The 23,497-nt window shown below is 47.5% G+C and overlaps 1 protein-coding gene across 1 annotated transcript in view; it reads left to right on the top strand.

Moving 5' to 3' along the window:
- Positions 1 to 17,203, top strand: part of LOC141121648 (von Willebrand factor A domain-containing protein 5A-like) — a 156,889-nt gene extending 139,686 nt beyond the window's left edge. The window contains exons 18-20 of the mRNA XM_073611327.1: positions 3,730 to 3,881; positions 5,034 to 5,160; positions 16,829 to 17,203. Coding sequence (XP_073467428.1) covers positions 3,730 to 3,881; positions 5,034 to 5,160; positions 16,829 to 16,908 — 359 coding nt within the window. The 3' untranslated portion in view covers positions 16,909 to 17,203. The remainder of the gene's footprint in view (positions 1 to 3,729; positions 3,882 to 5,033; positions 5,161 to 16,828) is intronic.
- Positions 17,204 to 23,497: the final 6,294 nt, after the last annotated feature.

Here is a 23,497-nt window from a genome sequence, read left to right as displayed (position 1 = left end):
AAAGCCGCTCAGCTGTTATACTGGAGGAGCGGGAGGGGACGTCCCCCCCTCCTGCCACCTCCCGCCGCACTTACCGGGCCTGGCACGGGAGGCCCGGTGACCAATCGGCTGCCTCCGGCAGCTGGGGGCGGGCTGGAACAAAGCCAATAGCGCCGGTTTTAAAAAAAATACACAGTATTCAGAATCGACATTTTTGGCGATCTGAATACTTTGAAGTGCAAAGGAGGGATCGGGGGTCTTTTAGACCCCCGATCCCTCCATAAAGAGTACCTGTCACCACCTATTACTGTCACAAGGGATGTTTACATCCCTTGTGACAGCAATAAAAGTCATCAAAATTTTTTTTTTTTAAACACAGTTTATAAAAATAAATAAAATAAATAAGAAAAAAAAAAATTTAAAGCGCCCCCATCCCCACGAGCTCGCACAGCAAAGAAAAACGCATACGGAAGTCACGCGCGCATATGTAAACGGTGTTCAAATCACAAATGTGAGGTATCGCCGCGATCGTCAGAGCAAGAGCAATAATTCTAGCCCTAGACCTGCTCTGTAACTCTAACCTGGTAACCGTAAAAAAATTTAAAGCGTCACCTATGGAAATTCTTAGGTACCGTAGTTTGTTGCCATTCCACGAGTGCGTGCAATTATAAAGCGTGACATGTTTGGTATCTATTTACTTGGCGTAACATCATCTTTCACATTGTACAAAAAAATTGGGGTAACTTTACTGTTTGAATTTTTTAAAATTCATGAAAGTGTCCCTTTTGCCAAAAATTTGCGTTTAAAACACTGCTGCACAAATACCGTGTGATATAAAATATTGCAACAAACTCCATTTTATTCTCTAGATTCTCTGCTAAAAATATATATATAATTTTTGGGGGTTCTAAGTAATTTTCTAGCAAAAAATATGGATTTTAACTAGCAACAGCAAATTTCAAAAATAGGCGTAGTCGTGAAAGGGTTAAACCCTATGATTGGTTATAACAGTGATGTTATAAGCAATCCTTTTTATCAATGGCATCAATTCATAGCCATTATGTACTATTGGGACAGTTGTGATTGGCCACAGCTATCACATGGTACAGTGCACTGTGATTGGCTGTCTGTACCCTGTGATCACTGTGACCAATCACAAAGATCAAAAGAATAGTACACAATCTATATGCAAAAAGAGAATAGTCAGTGTTCAGATCTTCATAAAACCCCATTGTTCTTAGTGATGTCATAAGCAAAAAAGTACTAGTAATTGTATATACAGTGGAGGCGGAAAGTATTCAGACCCCCTTAAATTTTTCACTCTTTGTTATATTGCAGCCATTTGCTAAAATCATTTAAGTTCTTTTTTTTTCCTCATTAATGTACACACAGCACCCCATATTGACAGAAAAACACAGAATTGTTGACATTTTTGCAGATTTATTAAAAAAGAAAAACTGAAATATCACATGGTCCTAAGTATTCAGACCCTTTGCTCAGTATTTAGTAGAAGCCCCCTTTTGATCTAATACAGCCATGAGTCTTTTTGGGAAAGATGCAACAAGTTTTTCACACCTGGATTTGGGGATCCTCTGCCATTCCTCCTTGCAGATCCTCTCCAGTTCTGTCAGGTTGGATGGTAAACGTTGGTGGACGGCCATTTTTAGGTCTCTCCAGAGAAGCTCAATTGGGTTTAAGTCAGGGCTCTGGCTGGGCCATTCAAGAACAGTCACTGTGAAGCCACTCCTTCGGAGAGTTGTTGTGAAGTCACTCCTTCGTTATTTTAGCTGTGTGCTTAGGGTCATTGTCTTGTTGGAAGGTAAACCTTCGGCCCAGTCTGAGGTCCTGAGCACTCTGGAGAAGGTTTTCATCCAGGATATCCCTGTACTTGGCCGCATTAATCTTTCCCTCGATTGCGACCAGTCATTCTGTCCCTGCAGCTGAAAAACACCCCCACAGCATGATGCTGCCACCACCATGCTTCACTGTTGGGACTGTATTGGACAGGTGATGAGCAGTGCCTGGTTTTCTCCACACATACCGCTTAGAATTAAGGCCAAAAAGTTCTATCTTGGTCTCATCAGACCAGAGAATCTTTGTTAGGTACCTGGTAGTTGAGCCTGACTGGTAGAAGGAGACCTCTCTTAAACGCTGGTTCAGGAGCCACTGGAAGTGGGAACAGTGGTCTCTTGAGCACAGTGGGTAGGAGGGCCTGATGCAGGTTCCAGCAGAAGCAGATGTTGGTTCTGGAAGGACGTCCCTCAGGGATGGCTGCACTGCGGATGCAGGCAGGCTGATGCAGGCCGGAAGGCAGGCAGGTAGCTGAGAAGGCAGTGGCAGGATGCTTGGCAGCAGGCTGGAAGCAGCGTCACAGGACACAGGCAAAGCAGAGTCAGACAGTCCGTTCAGCAGGAGATCAGGCAGGTATAAGCACAAGGGATGATCCAAGAATAGTCAGGCAGGCAGGAGTTCGGCAACAGGTTAACAAGATAAGCAAGGTCAGGCAAGCCGGGTCGGATAGGAGACTGGAGAATGGTCAGACGTAGCCGGGTCACTAGCAATACAACAACAGGCAGGATACAGAAACTCAGGTGCAGAGCTGCAGACGAATAGCACCTGACAGAAGCGTCTGTCATTCTTTTAAAGGGCCCTTGGCGCCAAAACAGCGCTAGCGCGAACGGGCGCGCGCACGTACAGCGGGAGCGCTCCGGCGCCCCCTGGTGGGGAATTGAGCAGAATTGTCCTGGAAAGGCCCCTCGTGCACCTGCGTGCACGCATATTTGCCTGATGGCCACTGATATGCCCCTGACAATCTTATTTCTCACCATCTTGGAGTTCTTTAGGTATTTGAAAACTCCATGCGAGCTTTCATGTGTCTTGCACTGAGGAGAGGCTTCCGTCGGGCCACTCTGCCATAAAGCCCTGACTGATGGAGGACTGCAGTGATGGTTGACTTTCTACAACTTTCTCCCATCTCCCGACTGCATCTCTGGAGCTCAGCCACAGTGATCTTTGGGTTCTTCTTTACCTCTCTCACCAAGACTCTTCTCCCCCGATAGCTTAGTTTGGCCAGCTCTAGGAAGGGTTCTGGTCGTCCCAAACGTCTTCCATTCATGGATTATGGAGGCCACTGTGCTCTTAGGAACCTTAAGTGCAGCAGAAATTTTTTCATAACCTTGGCCAGATCTGTGCCTTGCCACAATTCTGTCTCTGAGCTCTTCAGGCAGTTCCTTTGACCTCATGATTCTCATTTGCTCTGACATGCACTGTGAGCTGTAAGGTCTTATATAGACAGGTGTGTGGCTTTCCTAATCAAGTCCAATAGGTATAATCAAACCCAGCTGGACTCAAATGAAGGCGTAGAACCATCTCAAGGATGATCAGAAGAAATGGACAGCACCTGAGTTAAATATATGAGTGTCACAGCAAAGGGTCTGAATACTTAGGACCATGTGATATTTCAGTTTTTCATTTTTAATAAATCTGCAAAAATTCTGTGTTTTTCTGTCAATATGGGGTGCTGTGTGTACATTAGTGAGGAAAAAAATGAACTTAAATTATTTTAGTAAATGGCTGCAATATAACAAAGAGTGAAAAATTTAAGGGGGTCTGAATACTTTCCGTCCCCACTGTATATAAATTAAATGATTGTTCTGGGTCTAGATTCACTTGAACTTTTTTTTTTTTTTTTTTTAGGTATATGTGATATCTCACCTTTGTTACTTTGTTATTTCTATTGTCTGTTTTCAGCATCTGGCCCACCCTCACCCTCACCTGCTACCCCCGCTCTTGTGAGGCTGATCTCCCTGCAGAATGCGGACGGATCCTGGAACCTGACCCCCCAAATCTCTGCTGTCCTGGGAATATCTGAGACAAATATAAAGACCGGGAACCCCGACCAGGTATTGTGTTACTGACCATATCTGCAATATTTTATATTTACCTGAGAAAATAATTTTTAATTACATACACATACACTATATTCTCAAAAGTATTGGGACGCCTGCCTTTACACGCACATGAACTTTAATGGCATCCCAGTCTTAGTCCATAGGGTTCAATATTGAGTTGGCCCACCCTTTGCAGCTATAACAGCTTCAAATCTTCTCGGAAGGCCGTCCACAAGGTTTAGGAGTGTGTCTATGGGAATGTTTGACCATTCTTGCAGAAGCGCATTTGTGAGGTCAAGCACTGATGTGGATGAGAAGGCCTGGCTCGAAGTCTCCGCTCTTATCCATTCCAAAGGTGTTCTGTCGGGTTGAGTTCAGGCCAGTCAAGTTCCTCCACCCCAAACTTGTTCATCCATGTCTTTATGGACCTTGCTTTGTGCACTGGTCCAAATCATTTGGTGGAGGGGGGATTATGGTGTGGGGTTGTTCTTCAGGGGTTGGGATTGGCCCCTTAGTTCCAGTGAAGGGAACTCTTAAGGCATCAGCATACCAAGACATTTTGGACAATTTCATGCTTCCAACTTTGTGGGAACAGTTTGGGGATGGCCCCTTCCTGTTCCAACATGACTGAGCACCAGTGCACAAAGCAAGGTCCATAAAGACATGGATGAGTGAGTTTCGGGTGGAGGAACTTGACTGGCCTGCACAGAGTCCTGACCTCAATACCTTTGGGATGAATTAGAGCGGAGACTGCGAGTCAGGCCTTCTTGTCCAACATCAATGCCTGACCTCACAAATGCTCTTCTGGAAGGACGGTCAAACATTCCCATAGACACACTCCTAAACCTTGTGGACGGCCTTCCCAGAAGAGTTGAAGCTGTTATAGTTGCAAAGGGAGGGCCAACTCAATATTAAACCCTACGGACTAAGACTGGGATGCCATTAAAGTTAATGTGCGTGTAAAGGCAGGCGTCCCAATACTTCTGACAATATTGTGTATCTACATGTGGTATATGATGGTTGACTCGTGGCCTCCAAAACAGAAATCGGTGCCTGTTGGCTGATATCTGGTCAAGAGCTGTGCAGGAATCTAGAACCCAGAATTATACAGATATGTAACATTTCAGGTCTTATATAATGAACTCCTCCTTCCCTCCTCTGCAGAACGTGGAGGTGTCGGTGTGGGTGACGGTCCTGGCGGTGATTTGGCTTCACTCCACCTGTGTGGATCAGAGAGAGGAGTGGGAGCTGCTGGAGGGGAAGGCCGTCTCCTGGGTCAGGGCTAAAGCAGGTAAGTGCTGAGTGTAATCTGGAGTACTCTCACCGACCAATCAGAATCCTTTCACTAATATGACTCCCATACTGATTTTTTTCAACAATTACATCACTTTGATTGATCTCCCCATCTAGATAATTATGCTGTGTTTTTTTTTTTTGTTACAAAATGGCTTTTGTTTCTGAAATTTCAGTGGGCACAGTTTTGATGTAAATGGTTTTTCATAACCCCTGAGTAATGGCGGCAATCTGCGATTTTTTTATCGGGACTGCAACATTATGGCGGACACATCAGACAATTTTGACATATTTTTGGGACCATTGGCATTAATACAGCGATCAGTGCTATAAAAATGCATTGATTACTGTAAAAATGTCAGTGAAGGGGTTAACACTAGGGGGCGATCAAGGGGTTAATAGTGTTCCCTGTTTGTGTTTCTAACTGAAGGGGGGGAGGGGACTGTGTAGGGGAAGAGATAGATCGCTGTTCATACTTTGTATGAACAGGCGATCTGTCACTTCTCCCCTCAGAGAACCGGAAACTGTGCGTTTACACACAAAGATCCCGGTTCTCCGTGTCTCAGCGGCGATTGCGGTAGCCCGGCGGTGATCGTGGCCCCCGGGCACTCGCATCGGCCCCCGGGGGTGTGCAGGGGGCGCCCCTAGTGGCCACAGGGCGAAGTGACGTAACATAACGTCGCTTCGCCCAGCCGTGCCATTCTGCCGCAGTAAAACAGCAGCGGCTGGTCGGCAAGTGGTTAAATAGAGCAGGCATCACCAAATGGCAGACCCATCCAGACCGCAGCCACGCCAAATACACGTCTGAGTGTCCTCTAAGCCTGGCCGCCCTTCCAGGCAGCTCTCCTGCCGGCTCGCCGCTGTCATCCTCGAGGAAGGGCAAAAGATTGTAGGAGTGGCAGGTCTGAATAGTGGGAGGGACTTTTTAAATTAAGAAGTGGGTGATTGGTTGCTAAGCCAAGGGGCGGTTCAAGCAACCATTCACCTGCCTTTACCATGAAATGTCCTGCCCATTATTTAGACCTTTCGCGCCTACAATCTTTTGCCATTCCTCAACGCAGTGTTACATAGTTACATAGTAGGCTCGGTCGAAAAAAGACACAAGTCCATCAAGTCCAACCTATGTGTGTGATTATGTGTCAGTATTACATTGTATATCCCTGTATGTTGCGGTCATTCAGGTGCTTATCTAATAGTTTCTTGAAACTATCGATGCTCCCCGCTGAGACCACCGCCTGTGGAAGGGAATTCCACATCCTTGCTGCTCTTACAGTAAAGAACCCTCTACGTAGTTTAAGGTGTTAATTTAGTGGACTAAAACATTTTAGTCGACTAAATGAATATCATTTTAGTCGACTAAGATACAACTAAAACTAAAACAAATGAGATGACTAAAATACTACTAAATCTAAAATGCCATTTTAGTCAAAAGACTTATGCCCTGTACACACGATCGGACATGGATCGGACACTCCGACAACAAAATCCATGTTTTTTTGTTGGCTCAAACTTGTCTTGCATACACACGGGTCGCACAAATTCGGTCGGAAATTCCGAACGTCAAGAACGCGGTGACGTACAACAGGTACGACGAGCCGAGAAAAATGAAGTTCAATAGCCAGTGCGGCTCTTTCTGCTTGATTCCGAGCATGCGTGGCACTTTGTGCATCGGAATTGTCTTACACAGGATCGGAATTTACGCAGACGGATTTTGTTGTCGGAAAATTTTATAGCCTGCTCTCAAACTTGGTGTGTCGGAAATTCCGATGGAAAAAGTCCGATGGAGCCCACACACGGTCTTAATTTTTGACAACAAGCCCTGATCGCACATTTTCCATCGGAAAGTCCGACCGTGTGTACGGGGTATAAGACTAAAACTAAATAGAAATTTGACTTCAAAATGAACACTGGTCTGTAGTGCATGTTCATACCTCAATACCATAATAAATAATGTAGCGGCCACCTACTTAGGTGTGTGCTAAAAGGTTAGAGATGTTTAGAGTTAAAGTGGTGTTCCGGCCGAAATTATTCTTTTTAAATAAAAATACCCCTATAATACACAAGCTTAATGTAATCTAGTAAAGTTAGTCTGTAAACTAAGGTCTGCTTTGTTAGTTTATAGCAGTAGTTTGTTATTTTATAAACTTACAGCAGGCCGTGGCCATCTTAAGTGTGGGCATCTGAAGCCAGACTGTATTTCTTCCTGGATCTCATCCTTGCAGATCTCGCACATGCTCAGTGCAGCACAAGCAGTGTAATAGGTTTCAGGTCAGGTTTCCATAGCAACGGCAGTGTCAGAGGAAGTTGCCGCCCCTTCCCAGAAGGCATTGCAAACAGGAAATGATGCGATGTGCCGCGGCCAGGGAGGAGGAAGTGAAAAATGAATACAGCAGATATACAGTAAGTGCTGAGAAAAAAAAGAAAAAAATATCCAATTCGTTTACAGTGCACAGTTTAGTGAGGGATGCTGAAGAGTTGTAAAAGTTGATGGAACTCCACTTTAAGTGTAAATTTCAGGCATTACCCTCTTTGGTTTAAGCCTGGCTGGTTTTGATTTATTGGGGAGGAATGATAGAGTAAAACGGGGGGGTGGGGGGGTGGGTGTGACCACTTGCATTCTGCTAAAATGACGCCTTGTTTGACCAGTGAGAGGTGCTGGAGGACGGATTGATTTGATACAGGATGTAGTTAGTGGTATGGGTCACCCTTAGCCTATCATTAATTTGTATGGGCAGGGGCTAGCAGGTCTATATAACTGTGGGTCACATGCTTCCTGGCATGCTTGCTGATGGGAAGAGGACAGCAAAGGAGTACAGAATGTAGAAGCTGGTGCAGCTTCAGAACTCTCCCCTCTGGGGAGAGGAACCTGCCTTAACAGGAGGAGAGATGGAGGAAACAACGGTGGGAATCTGCAATATCTAAAAGCAGAGGCTGCTACCCCCAATAGAGGAAAAGAATTGGGAGAGGACCTTCTTTTGGCAAACATGGATGGTCGCTCAGATGTACACATGAGTACATACCCAGAGAAGCAGTTATCTTCATAGGCTGAGGGTGCTGAGGATCACCTGTGGGAATTCCTAACAGCCGGTCTGGGAACTCTATTCTGAGTATTGTTCTTGGGACTTAAGTTGAAGATTCTGTGCGGTTGGGAAGTAGTGGTAAACAGGAGGGAGAAGATTTGCAGACCATTACAGGAACCAAGTGAATAAGGCAGCTCATATTTCTAGAAGATTTGTTTCATATTCTTTCTGCAATTTGCTAATGGAAGGAATAAAGTTCTTGTTCTTTGTTTAAGACTGGTCGCGGTGTGATCAATGCAGGGAAGTGGGGGGTAATGGAACCAACTGGCGGAAAGGAACGAACTACCCAGCAGCTCCTACGGGGGTGGTGCACTTGAATAACATATTAGATTTTTCACTCCAGCAGTATATAATGAGTTTGGAAATTGTAGAGAAAGGTTAACTAATGCAATACAAATTAATTACACCTATTAGGTTTTAGACGACTAAAATGAGTTTTAGTCGACTAAAATGTACTGGAGATTTTAGTCAACTAAATACGACTAAAACAACTGCAGAAGACTAAAATGGGACTAAAATGCCATTTTAGTCCTAAGACTAAGACTAAATTGAAATTTGCTGCCAAAATTAACACTGCCTCAACGAAGACAGCAGCAGCGGTGACCCGGCGGGCCAGGAGGGCGGGTGGGCCTGGAGGACACTCTGCCATCCCACTAACTATTCAGACATGCCGTGCCTCCAACCCTGTGTGTGAGGTAGGACCGTAACCGGGTGATTGATGTGATGTGAAGGGGACTGTGGTATGTAGGGAGCACTGTAAGGAATGGGACAGAAGTCTGCGATATGAAGGAAGGACTGCAGTGTGGAAGGGAGGACTCTGATGGAATGGGGGGGTGTGTGGTGTAAGAGGAAAAGGGGTGGTAATGTGAAGGGTGCACCGATGTAGGGTGGGGGGGCTAGCCTTGTCTGATTTGGGGTGTATAATAATAGGGAGCGCTGTGAACTTAATAGATTGTACTAAATTTTGTGCATATACAGATAAAGTGCATGGTGCTTAGCTAAATAATAATTAATGATTAATTACTGATTCATTGCTAAAATAACAGTGATTTTAAATATTTAATCAAAAAACAATAGTCCATAAATGTATCTCACAGCGCCCCCTATTATTATACACCCCAAATGAGAAAACAATTGTTTTCTATGTGCCCTGTTCACACACTGCATTTTTTGGCAACTCACCGGAGTTTTACCTGAAGGCTCCACAGTGTGTTTCTTTCTATGCATCGCAACTGAGCTGTGGGGCATAAAAATGAATAAATTGTAGTTTTTTAGTAGCGTTGCAAGAAAAAAAAAAAGGGCACAGTGCAACACACTTAAATGCGCATTGCACTGCCACTTTCTGGACCACACACTAACCGGTGCCCACACAGTAGAACCCTGCATTTTACCATGAGGACCAGGGTGATCAGGCCCTAAAGGGTTGGGGGTACTGTGATGGGTACAGGAGGCTGTGATGTGAGAAAATCGGACCTGTGCTTCCACTCATACGCTGATGACACTCGACTCTACTTTCGCATCACCGGGCAAAAAGACCAAATATCAGAGACTAGAAAAATGCCTGACATTGATAGATGACTGTATGACCATGAGCTCCCTCAAACTCAATGGATCCAAAAACAGAGCTTCTTCTCCTCCACGCAAACCGAAATACAAAAACTAAGACCCCATGGACACCACCCACCATCCTCAGACAGACTGTCTCCCCAAGCACCAAAGCCAAAAGTCTCAGAGTCATCTTTGACTCAGGGATGTCGATGGATGCACAAATAGGATCAGTAGTCAGCGGATCTCACCATCTTCTCCGCCTGCTACGTAGACTCATCCCCTTCATTCCAGAAGAGGAGAAAGCAGCAGTAGTTGGAACAATCAGCAATTCCCTGACTCTACTACGCAAACTCCCTCTACATAGGACTACCTAAATACCAGATTGCACGCCTACAAGTCATTCAAAACGCGGCAGCAAGACTGGTAACAGGAAAAATACCCTGGGAATCCATCTCCCCATCCCTGAGGACCCTACATTGGCTAACCGTAAAGGATCGGATCACATTCAAGACCCCCTGCCTCACCCACAAATACACACAAGGAAACGCTCCTCAATTCCTATGCAAGAAAATAAAACACTACACACCCAATCGAAGTCTCCGATCAACTAACCAAAACCTCCTCCTCATTCCAAAGTCCCGCTACAAATCAAACTGAGAATGAAGATTCGCAGTCCGAGGACCATGGCTATGGAAAGCTCTACCCAATAACATCCGCATGGAAGAAAACCATCGGGCCTTCAGAAAAAAAGTCAAGACCTTACTCTTCTAAGAAGCAGGACAACACAGGACGGATCTAGTGCCTTGAGGTGATTCAGTTCACATTTGTAGCGCTATACAAGTCATTCATTCAAGATTGTAAATCATAGCACAAACAGAAGGCTTGGACCTCCGCTGGAAGAAAGTTCTATTGATCGGACCTCTGAGAATTTTAATTCAGTACCCCTGAAATAGAGTATTGACCACTTCAGCCCTGGAAGGATTTACTCCCTTCCTGACCAGACCATTTTTTACGATTCGGCACTGTATCGTTTTAGCTGAAAACTGCACTCTAACGAAATTGACGTCCTTTTTTTCCCACAAATAGAGCTTTCTTTTGGTGGGATTTGATCACCTGTGCGGTTATAATTTATTGTGCTATAAACAAAAAAAGAGCGACAATTAAAAAAAAAAAAAAAAAAACAATATTTTTTTTACTTTTTGCTATAATAAATAGCCCCCCCAAAAAAAAAAAAAAAAAAAAAAAAAATATATATATATATATATATATATATATATATATATATATATATATATATATATATATATATATATATAAAAATTACTTCCACAGTTTAGGCCGATTTTGTATTCTTCTACATATTTTTGGTAAAAAAAAAAAAAAAATCGCAATAAATGTATATTGATTGGTTTACGCAAAAGTTATAGTGTCTACAAAATAGGGGATAGTTTTATGGCATTTTTATTATTCATTTTTTCTTTTACCAGTAATGGTGGTGATCAGCTTTTTTTTTTTTTTTTTTCCTGACTGCGACATTGTGGCGGACAGATCGGACACTTTTGACACTATTTTGGGACCATTGTCATTTATACAGCGGTCAGAGCTAAAAATAGTCACTGATTACTGTATAAATGTCACTGGCAGGGAAGGGGTTAAACAGTAGGGGGCGATCAAGGGGTTAAATGTGTTCCCTGGATGTGTTCTAACTGTAGAACGTAAATTGGCGTGCGGCGGTTGGTATGTGGTTAATCTATGGGGCAGAAGAGGTTTAATGTTGATAAATGTAAAGTTATGCACTTGGGGGCTAAGAATATGCATCATACATACTAGGGAGAGTAATGTTATAACATTTTGGAAACAGATAATTTTTCTCCTTCACTGATGTGCACTGACAGGTTGCAGTGATGGGCAATGATAGGCTTCATTGATGGTCACTGATAGGCTGCACTGATGGGCAGTGATGAGGTGGCACTTTTGGGCACTGATGGGCACTGATAGGCTGCACTGATGGGCACTGATAGGCAGCAGTGATGACCCTGATGAGGCTGCACTGATAGGTGGCACTAATGGACACTGATAGGCTGCACTGATGAGTAGGCACTGGCAAGCCCTGATGAGGCTGCACTGATAGGCAGCACTAATAGGTGACACTGATAGGCTGCACTGATAGGTGGCACTGTCAGGCACTCATGGGCTGCACTAATGGGCACTGATGGGTGACACTGATGAGAAGGCACTGGTGGGCCCTGATGAGGCTGTATTAAAGGCGGCACTGATAGGTGACACTGATGAGCACTAATTGGCAGCTCTGATGGAACTGCACTGATAATCAGGACACTGATAATCAGTCTGATTATCAGTGTACATGTCCCTTTTAGAGAAGCCAGCTATTGGTAACCGGCTTCTTTTTACAACCAAGATCAGCTTTGATTGGACACAGCTGATCATGTGGTAAAGAGCCACTGATTGGCTTTTTACCTCAATCTGTGATCAGCAGCGTCCTCCGGACACTGATCACAGAGCGCGCCAACCGCACTCTGCAGTGGGCACGTGGCAAGCTTGATCACAGGAAGGCCGTCATTCTGCTATATTGAAGTCGGCAGGGGTGTACCTAGGGCATTTGCCACCCGGGGCAGATCCTAAATCTGGCACCCCCCCCCCACTGATCATGCCTGTACTCACTCAGCCCCCTCATACCTGTACGCACTCAGCCCCCTCATACCTGTACGCACTCAGCCCCCCTCTTACCTGTACGCACTCAGCCCCCCTCTTACCTGTACACACCCAGCCCACCCACCTGTACACACTCAGCCCCCTCATACCTGTACGCACTCAGCCCCCTCATACCTGTACGCACTCAGCCCCCTCATACCTGTGCGCACTCGGCCCCCCTCATACCTGTGCGCACTCAGCCCCCCTCTTACCTGTACGCACTCAGCCCCCCTCTTACCTGTATGCACTCAGCCTCCTCGTACCTGCACACTCAGCCCCCCTCTTACCTGTACGCACCCAGCCCACCCACCTGTACGCACTCAGCCCCCTCATACCTGTACGCACTCGGCCCCCCTCATACCTGTACGCACTCGGCCCCCCTCATACCTGTACGCACTCGGCCCCCCTCATACCTGTACGCACTTGGCCCCCCTCATACCTGTACGCACTCGGCCCCCCTCATACCTGTACGCACTCGGCCCCCCTCATACCTGTGCGCACTCGGCCCCCCTCATACCTGTGCGCACTCGGCCCCCCTCATACCTGTACGCACTCAGCTCCCCCCCCTCCCCTCACACCTGTACATAATCAGCTGTGCCCCCACACACATCTATAAACACACACAGCTCTGCCCCACCCCCCCTGTACACAAACGGCCTCCTCCCTTGTACTCACAGCCCCCACTTGCAAGGTGGTCTTGCTTGTCCCAGGTCTTGATTCCACATGTCCCTGTGCAAATAAATTGCTGGCAGCACAAACGAGGGGCGCACATACATGAAGCAACCAGAGGTGGCAGTATAGAGCCCGATATGAGCTCAGTGACACTGAACAACAGATGCTGCACAGTGCACCCTCGCACTAACACAGAGAGCCAGCACAGCTACAGAACACCTCCTGCACCAGCCACTGCCTTGTCCCGGCTCTGATAGCCGACCTGACACGCCCCCCCCAATGTGTGGAACATGGGGCGGACCGCCCACCCCCTGCCCCCCCCATAGGTACAGCACTGGCGGTCGGCAAGTGGTTAATAATAGCATGCAAGGCCAAGCTGCGATTTCCAAAGCGAGCAAAGTCCTTTCTTGTATTAGGAGAGGTATGGACTCCAGAGAGAGAGATCTTATTTTGTACAAATCATTAGTAAGACCTCATCTGGAATATGCAGTTCAGTTTTAGGCTCCAGTCTATAAAAAGGATATCGGGGAACTGGAGAAAGTGTAGAGAAGGGCAACCAAACTGATAAGAGGCATGGAGGAGCTCAGCTATGAGGAAAGATTAGAAGAACTGAATTTATTCTCCCTTGAGAAGAAAAGATTAAGGGAGGATATGATCAACATAGACTCCCTCCAGAGGTGGTTCTGGCCAGCTCAGTTGCCTGGATTCTTTCTTAAATATACATAATATAACTGCATACTTTCCAACAGTCCCGATTTTTCCCGGGACAATCCCGATTTTGGGACCCTCATCGCGATCGGAGCTCGTCCCGATTAATTTACCGGGATTTTGCCTTTGTCCCAGGAAAATCGGTAATGTTGTAGGAAAAAATGGCCGGTGAGCTACAAAAAAGATGGCCGCCGCCGCCGTCATGAGGATTATTTCCCCTTGTGTTCAGTGGAGAGGGGAGGGGCAGCCAATCTGCTTCTCCCCTCTCCACTGAACACACACGAGAAAGCTGGGAACTGTAGCTGCTGTGCGACACAGACCACTCTGTAAGAAGGGCTCCGCTGCTGCTGCCAGGGACACTGAAGTAAGGTGGGCTCTGTTGCTGGGGGACACAGATCGCTCTGTAAGGAGGGCTCCACTGCTGCCAGCTGCTGGGGACACTGAAGTAAGGTGGGCTCTGTTGCTGGGGGACACAGATTGCTCTGTAAGGAGGGCTCCACTGCTGCCAGCTGCTGGAGACACTGAAGTAAGGTGGGCTCTGTTGCTGGGGGACACAAATCGCTCTGTAAAGAGGGCTCCACTGCTGCCAGCTGCTGGGGACACTGAAGTAAGGAGGGCTCTGTTGCTGGGAGACACAGATCTGTAAAGAGGGCTCCGGTGCTGGGGGACACCAGATGTAAAGGAGGGCTCCGCTGCTGGGGGGACACCAGATGTAAAGGAGGGCTCCGCTGCTGGGGGACACCAGATGTAAAGGAGGGCTCCGCTGCTGGGGGACACCAGATGTAAAGGAGGGCTCCGCTGCTGGGGGACACCAGATGTAAAGGAGGGCTCCGCTGCTGGGGGACACCAGATGTAAAGGAGGGCTCTGCTTCTGGGGGCACCTGATGTAAAGGAGGGCTCCGCTGCTGGGGGACACCAGATGTAAAGGAGGGCTCCGCTGCTGGGGGACACCAGATGTAAAGGAGGGCTCTGCTTCTGGGGACACCAGATGTAAAGGAGGGCTCCGCTGCTGGGGGACACCAGATGTAAAGGAGGGCTCCGCTGCTGGGGGACACCAGATGTAAAGGAGGGCTCCGCTGCTGGGGGACACAAGATGTAAAGGAGGGCTCCGCTGCCAGGGACACCAGATGTAAAGGAGGGCTCTGCTTCTGGGGGCACCTGATGTAAGGAGGGACTCTGCTGGGGGCACCTGATGTAAGGACAGATTCTGCTGGGGGCACCTGATGTAAGGACAGATTCTGCTGGGGGCACCTGATGCAAGGACAGATTCTGCTGGGGGCACCTGATGCAAGGACGGACTCTGCTGGGGGTACCTGATGGCGTCTGGTGGCAGGCGATATGGCAGGTGACACGCTCAGGGTTCCCACTGATTATGCATTATGGTGAGTTGAATGATTTCATTTTATATTACAATGTAATAATAGTAATAATGCGCTTCAATCATCCTGACACCACAACAACCATGGTGCTGGGATGATTGAAGCACAAACACCTGGTGTTTGGATTATCTTGCGGATTACACATTTCTATTTTGGTGTAGGATCTGGGCCTGCTGTCCCTCCATCCTTCTTTTCTTCCTTCTCTCTCCTTCCCTCCTTCTTTCCTTCTTTCTCTCTCCCTCCCTCCCTCTTTTCCCCTTTCTTTCTCCATCTCTCATTCATCTCAGACTCTAACCACACCCCCATTTGAACCACGCCCATATACGCCACGCCGACTATTTCACATAAACCACGCCAATTTTTTTTTTTTTGGGGGGGAACTGTGATGTAAAGGGGGTTTGTATCGTAAATGGGAGCTGTACTGTAAAGAGGGGACGGTAATGTAAAGAGGAGCACTGTGATGTAAAGGGGGGGACTGCGATGTAAAGTGGGCTTTGATATAAAGAGGAGTACTGTGATGTAAACGGGGGGGACTGTGATGCAAAGGGGTGTATAAAGTGAAGGGGCTCTGTGATGTAATGGGGGCTGTGATGTAATGGGGGGGCTGCAATATAACTGGGGGACTGCAGTGTAAAGGGGTGTTATAATGTAAATGGGAGCTGCTTTGTAAAGAGGGGACTATAATGTAAAGAGAAGCACTGATGATGTAAAGGGGGGGGGGCTGTGATGTAGAGACAAGCCGCTAATGCCGTGTACACAAGAACGGACTTTCCAGCAAAAAAGGTCTGACAGAATCATTCCGCCGGACATTCCGATCGTGTGTGGGCTTCATCTGACTTTTTCTTTCGAAAATTCTGATGGACCTAGAAATAGAACATGTTTCAAATCTTTCCGACGGAATCAGTTCCTATCGGGAAAATCCGCTCGTCTGTATGCTGTTCCGACGGACCAAAAACGACGCAAGGGCAGATATTGGCTACTGGCTATTGAACTTCCTTTTTCTAGTCCCGTCGTACGTCAGCGCGTTCTAAACGATCGGACTTTGTGTGATCGTGTGTAGGCAAGTCCGTTTCAGCGGAACTCCGTCGGAAAGACCGTTGGAGTCTATTCTGGCGGAAAGTCCGGTCGTGTGTACGCGGCATAAGAAGTAAAGGGGGCTCTGTGATGTAAAGAGGGGACGGTGATGTGATGTGAGAGGGGTTGTGATGTGAAGGATCTGAGTCACAGAACAAATATGAGATTTGGACCTCTGCTGGAAGAATATTTTACTGATTGGACCTCCCTGAATTTGAATTCATTACCCCTACACTAGAGGATGCACAGGAGTACCTAAAAGGGGAGACCGCTGTAAAGCATCCTCCCATCCCCCTATCTGAGCTGTCTGACTGTTTATGCACAACGACTGAAGGGCAAGTGGGTAATAAATAAAATGCTGTATTACATTGTGTCTTTATATCTGCCCAGAGTTCAGCTCGGTGATTCTGAAAAGATGAATCCCAGATTGGTAATTTATCCCCCATTATTCTGCATGTGGAATAAATAAAAGTGACATTTGATGTGTCCTCAGGTTCCTCTCTGGGGGAATTTGTCAGAGTCGGGAACGAGCTGCTGAAATCCTCCGTGGACCCCAAAGTGTTCGGCCTGTAAGAGGAGACGTCTGGAGGAACCAAGATGGCGGAAGGATTCTCCTGATGGATTCTGGAATCTTCCTGGAATGACGCTGCATCTCTTTTTTTACCTAACCAGTTTTGTGCCTTTGTACTCCGCTCCTGTATCTGTGAGCAATACCAAAGATAGATGTGTCAAGTTTACAATTTAGCGAATAATAACGGTTTGCACTATTTACATGTCTTTGTTCTTTACTATTCTGCATAGTCTGCAATGTTCAGAGAAGTACTTTTCTGCAGTATTTTTTTAAAGGAATAAACCACTTTATATGTTTCCATTGTCTGTATTTCTAACAAAGTCATAGCGGGGCTCCCCGTTAAACTGGAATACCTCTCAGTGTAGTAATAGAGGCCGAGGACTTCTCCCTTCCTCACAGTCTTAGTATTCATCAGAGATGTGTCCTTGTCCCACTGAGTGTTCTTTCAGATATAACACTGCTCATAGCGAACCGTGTACACTATATTGTCAAAAGTATTGGGACGCCTGCCTTTACACGCACATGAACTCCAATGGCATCCCAGTCTTAGTCTGTAGGGTTCAATATTGAGTTGGCCCACCCTTTGCGGCTATAACAGCTTCAACTCTTCTGGGAAGGCCGTCCACAAGGTTTAGGAGTGTGTCTATGGGAATGTTTGACCATTCTTCCAGAAGCACATTTGTGAGGTCAGGCACTGATGTTGGACGAGAAGGCCTGGCTCGCGGTCTCCACTCTAATTCATGTTGAGGTCAGGACAGTCAAGTTCCTCCACCCCAAACTCGCTCATCCATGTCTTTATGGACCTTGCTTTGTGCACTGGTGCGCAGTCATGTTGGAACAGGAAGGGGCCATCCCCAAACTGTTCCCACAAAGTTGGAAGCATAAAATTGTCTAAAATGTCTTGGTATGCTGACGCCTTAAGAGTTCCCTTCACTGGAACTAAGGGGCCAAGCCCAACCCCTGAAAAACAACCCCACACCATAATCCCCCCTCCACCAAATGATTTGGACCAGCGCACAAAGCAATGTCCATAAAGACATGGATGAGTTTGGGGTGGAGGAATTTGACTGCACAAGTCCTGACCTCGACCTGATAGAACACCTTTGGGATACATTGGAGCGTAATCTGCAAGCCAGGCCTTCTCGTCTAGCATCAGTGCCTTACCTCACAAATGTGCTTCTGGAAGAATGGTCAAACATTCCCATAGACAGGGGCGAACTGACAACATCCAGGGCCCCCGGACCAAATTAAGCAAGGGCCCCCTGTCAGGCCCTGCCCATGACCCGCCCCTGGCCCCGCTCCTCCAAACCAAACTCCTGCCCTTTTAAGAAAAAAAAAAAAACTGTTTAACAGAGTCTATTGGGACCTGGAGGGAGGTCTTTCTCTGACAGTGTCCATTGAACAGTCTGTTAGAAAGTGTCCCCTCCAGGCCCCATTAGAGACTACAACAGAGTCTAATGGGACCTGGAGGGGGGTCTCTTTCTAACAGTGTGCATTAGAAAGTCTCTGTTAGAGAGAGACCCCCCTCCAGGACCCATTGGAGACTTCAAAAGAGTCTAATGGGACCTGGAGGGGGGTCTCTCTAAGAGAGGCCCTTTCAGTGTCCATTGTAGAATCTGTTAGATTCCTCCCGTCAGGTCGAATTATAGACTGAAAAGGAGTATAAGAAGACCTGGAGGGGGGCCTCTTTCTAACAGAGTGTACAGTTTATTCACTCTGGTCCTCATGGACCCCCTCCTTGTGCCATGACTCTCACCCCCCAACCTCTCACACATAAAGAAATAAAATTGGCACTGTGTAGCGCTCCTCTTACCTTAACTATGGGTACTGTAGCTGTGGCTGGCTCCCGCGTCCTCTGTGGGTGGCTGGCTCCTGCATCCTTTGTGGCTGGTCCCTGTTGGTGGCTGGCCGGCTCCCTGGTGTGGGTGGGTCAGCTTGGCCGGTTGGCTCCTGTGGGTGGCTGGCTCCCTGCTGTGGGTGGGTCACCGTGACTGGCTGACACCCTGTTGTGGCTGGCTGGTTTCCTGGTGTGGGTGGGTCACCGTGGGTCACTGGCTGGCACCCTGGCCCTGCTGTGGGTGGGTCACCATGGGTAGCTGGTTTCTGTGGATGGCTGCCTGGCTCCCTGCTGTGCACTTTTAACCCCCGGTAGTGGCCGAAAAAGGGTTTAAAACGACCCGGTGGTTCGGCGGTGCTGCCTATTCATTTCAATAGGCAGGAGCGGTGCCCCGCTAGGGGCCGAATAGCGCCCCTAAAACGACAGTAAAACACCGCTTTACCGCCGGCGCCCGCCCACCCCAGTGGGAAAGCAGCCTTAGCGTCCATTCGGCAAATCCCCAGAAGACGTCCACTCGTGACGAAACGCATAGGGTGGAGCCTCCGACAGTGAAGTCATTACACTATCCTTCCACAACGGTGGTGAGACGAACGATCCAGGAAATAGGGAGAAGCTAATAGAGACACAGCAATTTAAAAAGGCCGGGGAGCCTTTTTAAATCACCTTTTTTAATATTTTCCCACAGTGCTTCTAGGGAAGGGGGTGGGGGGTGGGCATAGTTGCCAACATTGTAAAAAAAAATTTAGGCGTGGTTTACACAAATTAGTGGGTGTGGCTTAAATTGGCATGGCTCAAAGGGGGAGTGGTTAGAGTCTGAGATGAATGAGGGATGGAGAGGGAAAGGGGGAAAGGGGGGGTAGAGGGAGAGGGATGGAAGGACAGCATCCCCAGATCCTACACCACAATAGAAATATGTGTATTCCAGAGTTTAACAATCAGCAGATAAAGATACTCCAAACACCTGGTGTTAGCACTTCAATCAACCCGGCACCATGGTTGTTATGGTGTCAGGATGATTGAAGCACATTATTTCTATTATTACATTGTAATATAAAATTAAATAATTCAACTCACCATAATGCAGAATCAGTGGGACCCCTGAGCGTGTCACCTGCCACGTCGCCTGCCACCAGCAGAGTTCGTCCTTGCATCCGGTGTCCCCAGCAGAGTCTGTCCTTGCATCAGGCGCCCCCAGCAGAGTCCATCTTTGCATCAGGTGCCCCCAGCAGAGTCCGTCCTTGCATCAGCTGCCCCCAGCAGAGTCCCTCCTTGCATCAGGTGCCCCCAGCAGAGTCCATCCTTGCATCAGGTGCCCCCAGCAGAGTCCATCCTTGCATCAGATGCCCCCAGCAGAGTCCCTCCTTGCATCAGGTGCCCCCAGCAGAGTCCGTCCTTGCATCAGGTGCCCCCAGCAGGGTTCGTCCTTGCATCAGGTGCCCCCAGCAGGGTTCGTCCTTGCATCAGGTGCCCCCAGCAGAGTCCGTCCTTGCATCAGGTGCCCCCAGCAGAGTCCGTCCTTACATCAGGTGCCCCCAGCAGAGTCCGTCCTTACATCAGGTGCCCCTAGCAGAGTCCATCCTTACATCAGGTGCCCCCAGCAGAGTCCATCCTTGCATCAGATGCCCCCAGCAGAGTCCCTCCTTGCATCAGGTGCCCCCAACAGAGTCCGTCCTTGCATCAGGTGCCCCCAGCAGGGTTCGTCCTTGCATCAGGTGCCCCCAGCAGAGACCGTCCTTGCATCAGGTGCCCCCAGCAGAGTCCGTCCTTGCATCAGGTGCCCCCAGCAGAGTCCGTCCTTACATCAGGTGCCCCCAGCAGAGTCCGTCCTTACATCAGGTGCCCCTAGCAGAGTCCATCCTTACATCAGGTGCCCCCAGCAGCAGTGGCGTAGCGTGGGTTGTCAGTGCCCTATGCAAGGCAAGAAATTTGCGCCCCCTAACCTACAGACTTTTAGCACTCCCTGAGTCCCTTCCCTTCCTACAATAGTACTTACCAGCCTGATTCCTACACTGACCTATCTGATTCCTTTACTGACCTCTACACTGACCTACATGATTCCTAGACTGACCATTACACTTACCTACCTGTCCACTACTCTGACCTACTTGATTCCTATACTGACCAGTATATTGACCTACCTATCCACTACACTAAAATACCCATCATACTATACTGTCCACTACAACACCCACTACACTACACTGATTACTACAACACCCACTATACTACACTGATACTACAAGACCCACTACACTACGAACACCCACTACACTACGCTGATTACTACAACATCCACTACACTACACTGATACAACAACACCCACTACACTACGCTGATTACTACAACACCCACTACACTACACTGATTACTACAACATCCACTACACTACACTGATACAACAACACCCACTACACTACACTGATTACTACAACATCCACTACACTACACTGATACAACAACATCCACTACACTACGCTGATTACTACAGCAACCACTATACTACACCACCCACTACACTACACTGATTACTACAACACCCACTATACTACACTAATTACTACAATACCCACTACACTAACCACTACCTGGTGGCGCATGGAAGCGCACCAGCGACATGCTGGGGAGGGTGGAAACCAAGTACGGAGGTCATGTGTAGCAGCCATGTCCAGAAGATCATGCCGGTTGTAGTACCTGCGGTGCGGGAGGATGTGTTGCCGACTTAGGCCAAGCTAGGGAGCCTAGTCTACAGAAAGGCCAGGGAGAGCCAGGACCATCAGTGATGGAAGGACCGGGGCTCCCCAGCCAGCGGAGCCCCGGTCCTTCCATCAGTGTCCCCGCTCGCCGAAAACATGGGGGCGGAGGGTTGGCGGTGGAGAGGCTGAACCCACTCTCAGGTTTTTATTGTCGCTATGCAGATTCCCCCTCATGGTCTGTCCCTGAGTCAGCACATAATGGAAAGTGCTACATCTAGTTATCACCAGGACAGGAATCAATGGGAAATTCTCACATAGTGGACATGTGTTCCCTTCACTATAGACACATTTCCTCTCACATTCTCATGTCACCAGGTCAGGAAGTGAAGGAAAATCTAACTATGGGACATAAACAGCAACAACAAAAAAGCAATTCTTTATCCAAAACCGGCTTTAAATATACTTAGTTGCTTGAAGTCACTACTATATCACATATACTAAAACTGAATTCATTTCTAACACTTTATTTTTCACTCATATACATGACCTGCTCGTGGCAAATGTCCCCAGTCAGTAATTACCCAGCTCGCTGTGGTACACTTCCCCCCGGAACTCCCCCCATGGCGGCCTCGGCGTCGCACAATAAAAATGGAGCCTTGCTACAAAAGCCCTGTTTACAAATGAGACAAGCAGAACCAACAGCCAACCCAGCCTGTCACTTCCGTCTCTGACCGCTCAGCACAAAACTCTCCGCTCTCTCGTGTACGGCAGAGGATTCGTGTCACATGTTACTCCACGGGGGGCGGAGGGTTGGCGACGGCTGATCTCTTCCTGTTGTGTTCAGTGGAAAGGGAGGGGTCTAGCAAGATGGCGGCGACAGAACATCACTTCCGTTACACATTCTGACGGGTCGCCGAATCTGACGAAACACCCATGAAATGTTATTCTCGCTTAGGCAAGAAATGCGGAAGTGTTGTTTTGTAGCACCAAAAAATCTTTAAATACAAAATAAAATAATACGAAGGTATATCCAATTGTGGCAGAGGGAAGGGGGAGGAGGCAGGGCCATAAAGAGTATGAGTTCAGGGTAAAGGTCGCCTGATAGCAAAGGATGGCGAGAGCAGTGCCCACATTTTACAGTGACAAAGGCACAATCAAAAATAGTCACTAATTGACTTCAATGCAATTCAAGGTTTAAGTATGTCTTATGTCTTAGTATGCATCCTCTGATCACTACTCATCAGTTTCACTTTAACCACTTCCGGACCGCCACACGCCGATATACGTCCTAACTTTGAAGAGGAATATCGTTGTTAGGGCAGCAGCTAGCTGCCATAACCCTGGTATCCTCTTCTTTGGCCGGTGGTCCGGTTTCCAATAATAGTGGTCTCTGGAGCGTATTCGCCGTGAGATCACTTTTATCGGCAGCGGGAGAAGGCCCCCCCTCCCGCCGCGCTCCGGTGCCCTCCGCCGCTTACCGGAGCCGTCGGCAGTGGCGGAGGTGATCAGATGTTTTCCCTTCCTGTGTATGGAGACGAGTGAGGGGAAGATGGCCCCCACCCATCTCCATAACAATGCAGGGTGGAAACGACATCATAACGTCACTTCCGCCCATAGCTCTTAAAGGGCCATTTTTTTTTTTTTTAAATGACAATTTTTTTTTTTTATTATTATTGCATTTAAGCGTAAATATGAGGTCTGAGGTCTTTTTGATATTGATTTCATATTTAAGAGGTCCTGTCATGCTTTTTTTTCTATTACAAGGGATGTTTACATTCCTTGTAATAGGAATAAAAGTGAAACTTTTTTTTTAAAGAACAGTGTAAAAATAAAAAATAAAAGGTAAAATAAATAAGAAAAAAAATTTTTTAAACGTGCCCCTTCCCGAAGAGCTCGCGTGCAGAAGCGAACGCATACGTGAGTAGCGCCCGCACATGAAAACAGTGTTCAAACCACACATGTGAGGTATCGCCGCGATCGGTAGAGCGAGAGCAATAATTCTAGCCCTAGACCTCCTCTGTAACGCAAAACATGCAACCTGTAGAATTTTTTAAACGTCG

Source organism: Aquarana catesbeiana, linkage group LG01, assembly GCF_042186555.1.
Source record: "Aquarana catesbeiana isolate 2022-GZ linkage group LG01, ASM4218655v1, whole genome shotgun sequence".
Classification (NCBI taxonomy): Eukaryota; Metazoa; Chordata; class Amphibia; order Anura; family Ranidae; genus Aquarana; species Aquarana catesbeiana.
The sequence above is the reverse complement of the archived record's forward strand: the minus strand, read 5'-3'. Positions and strand labels throughout refer to the sequence as shown.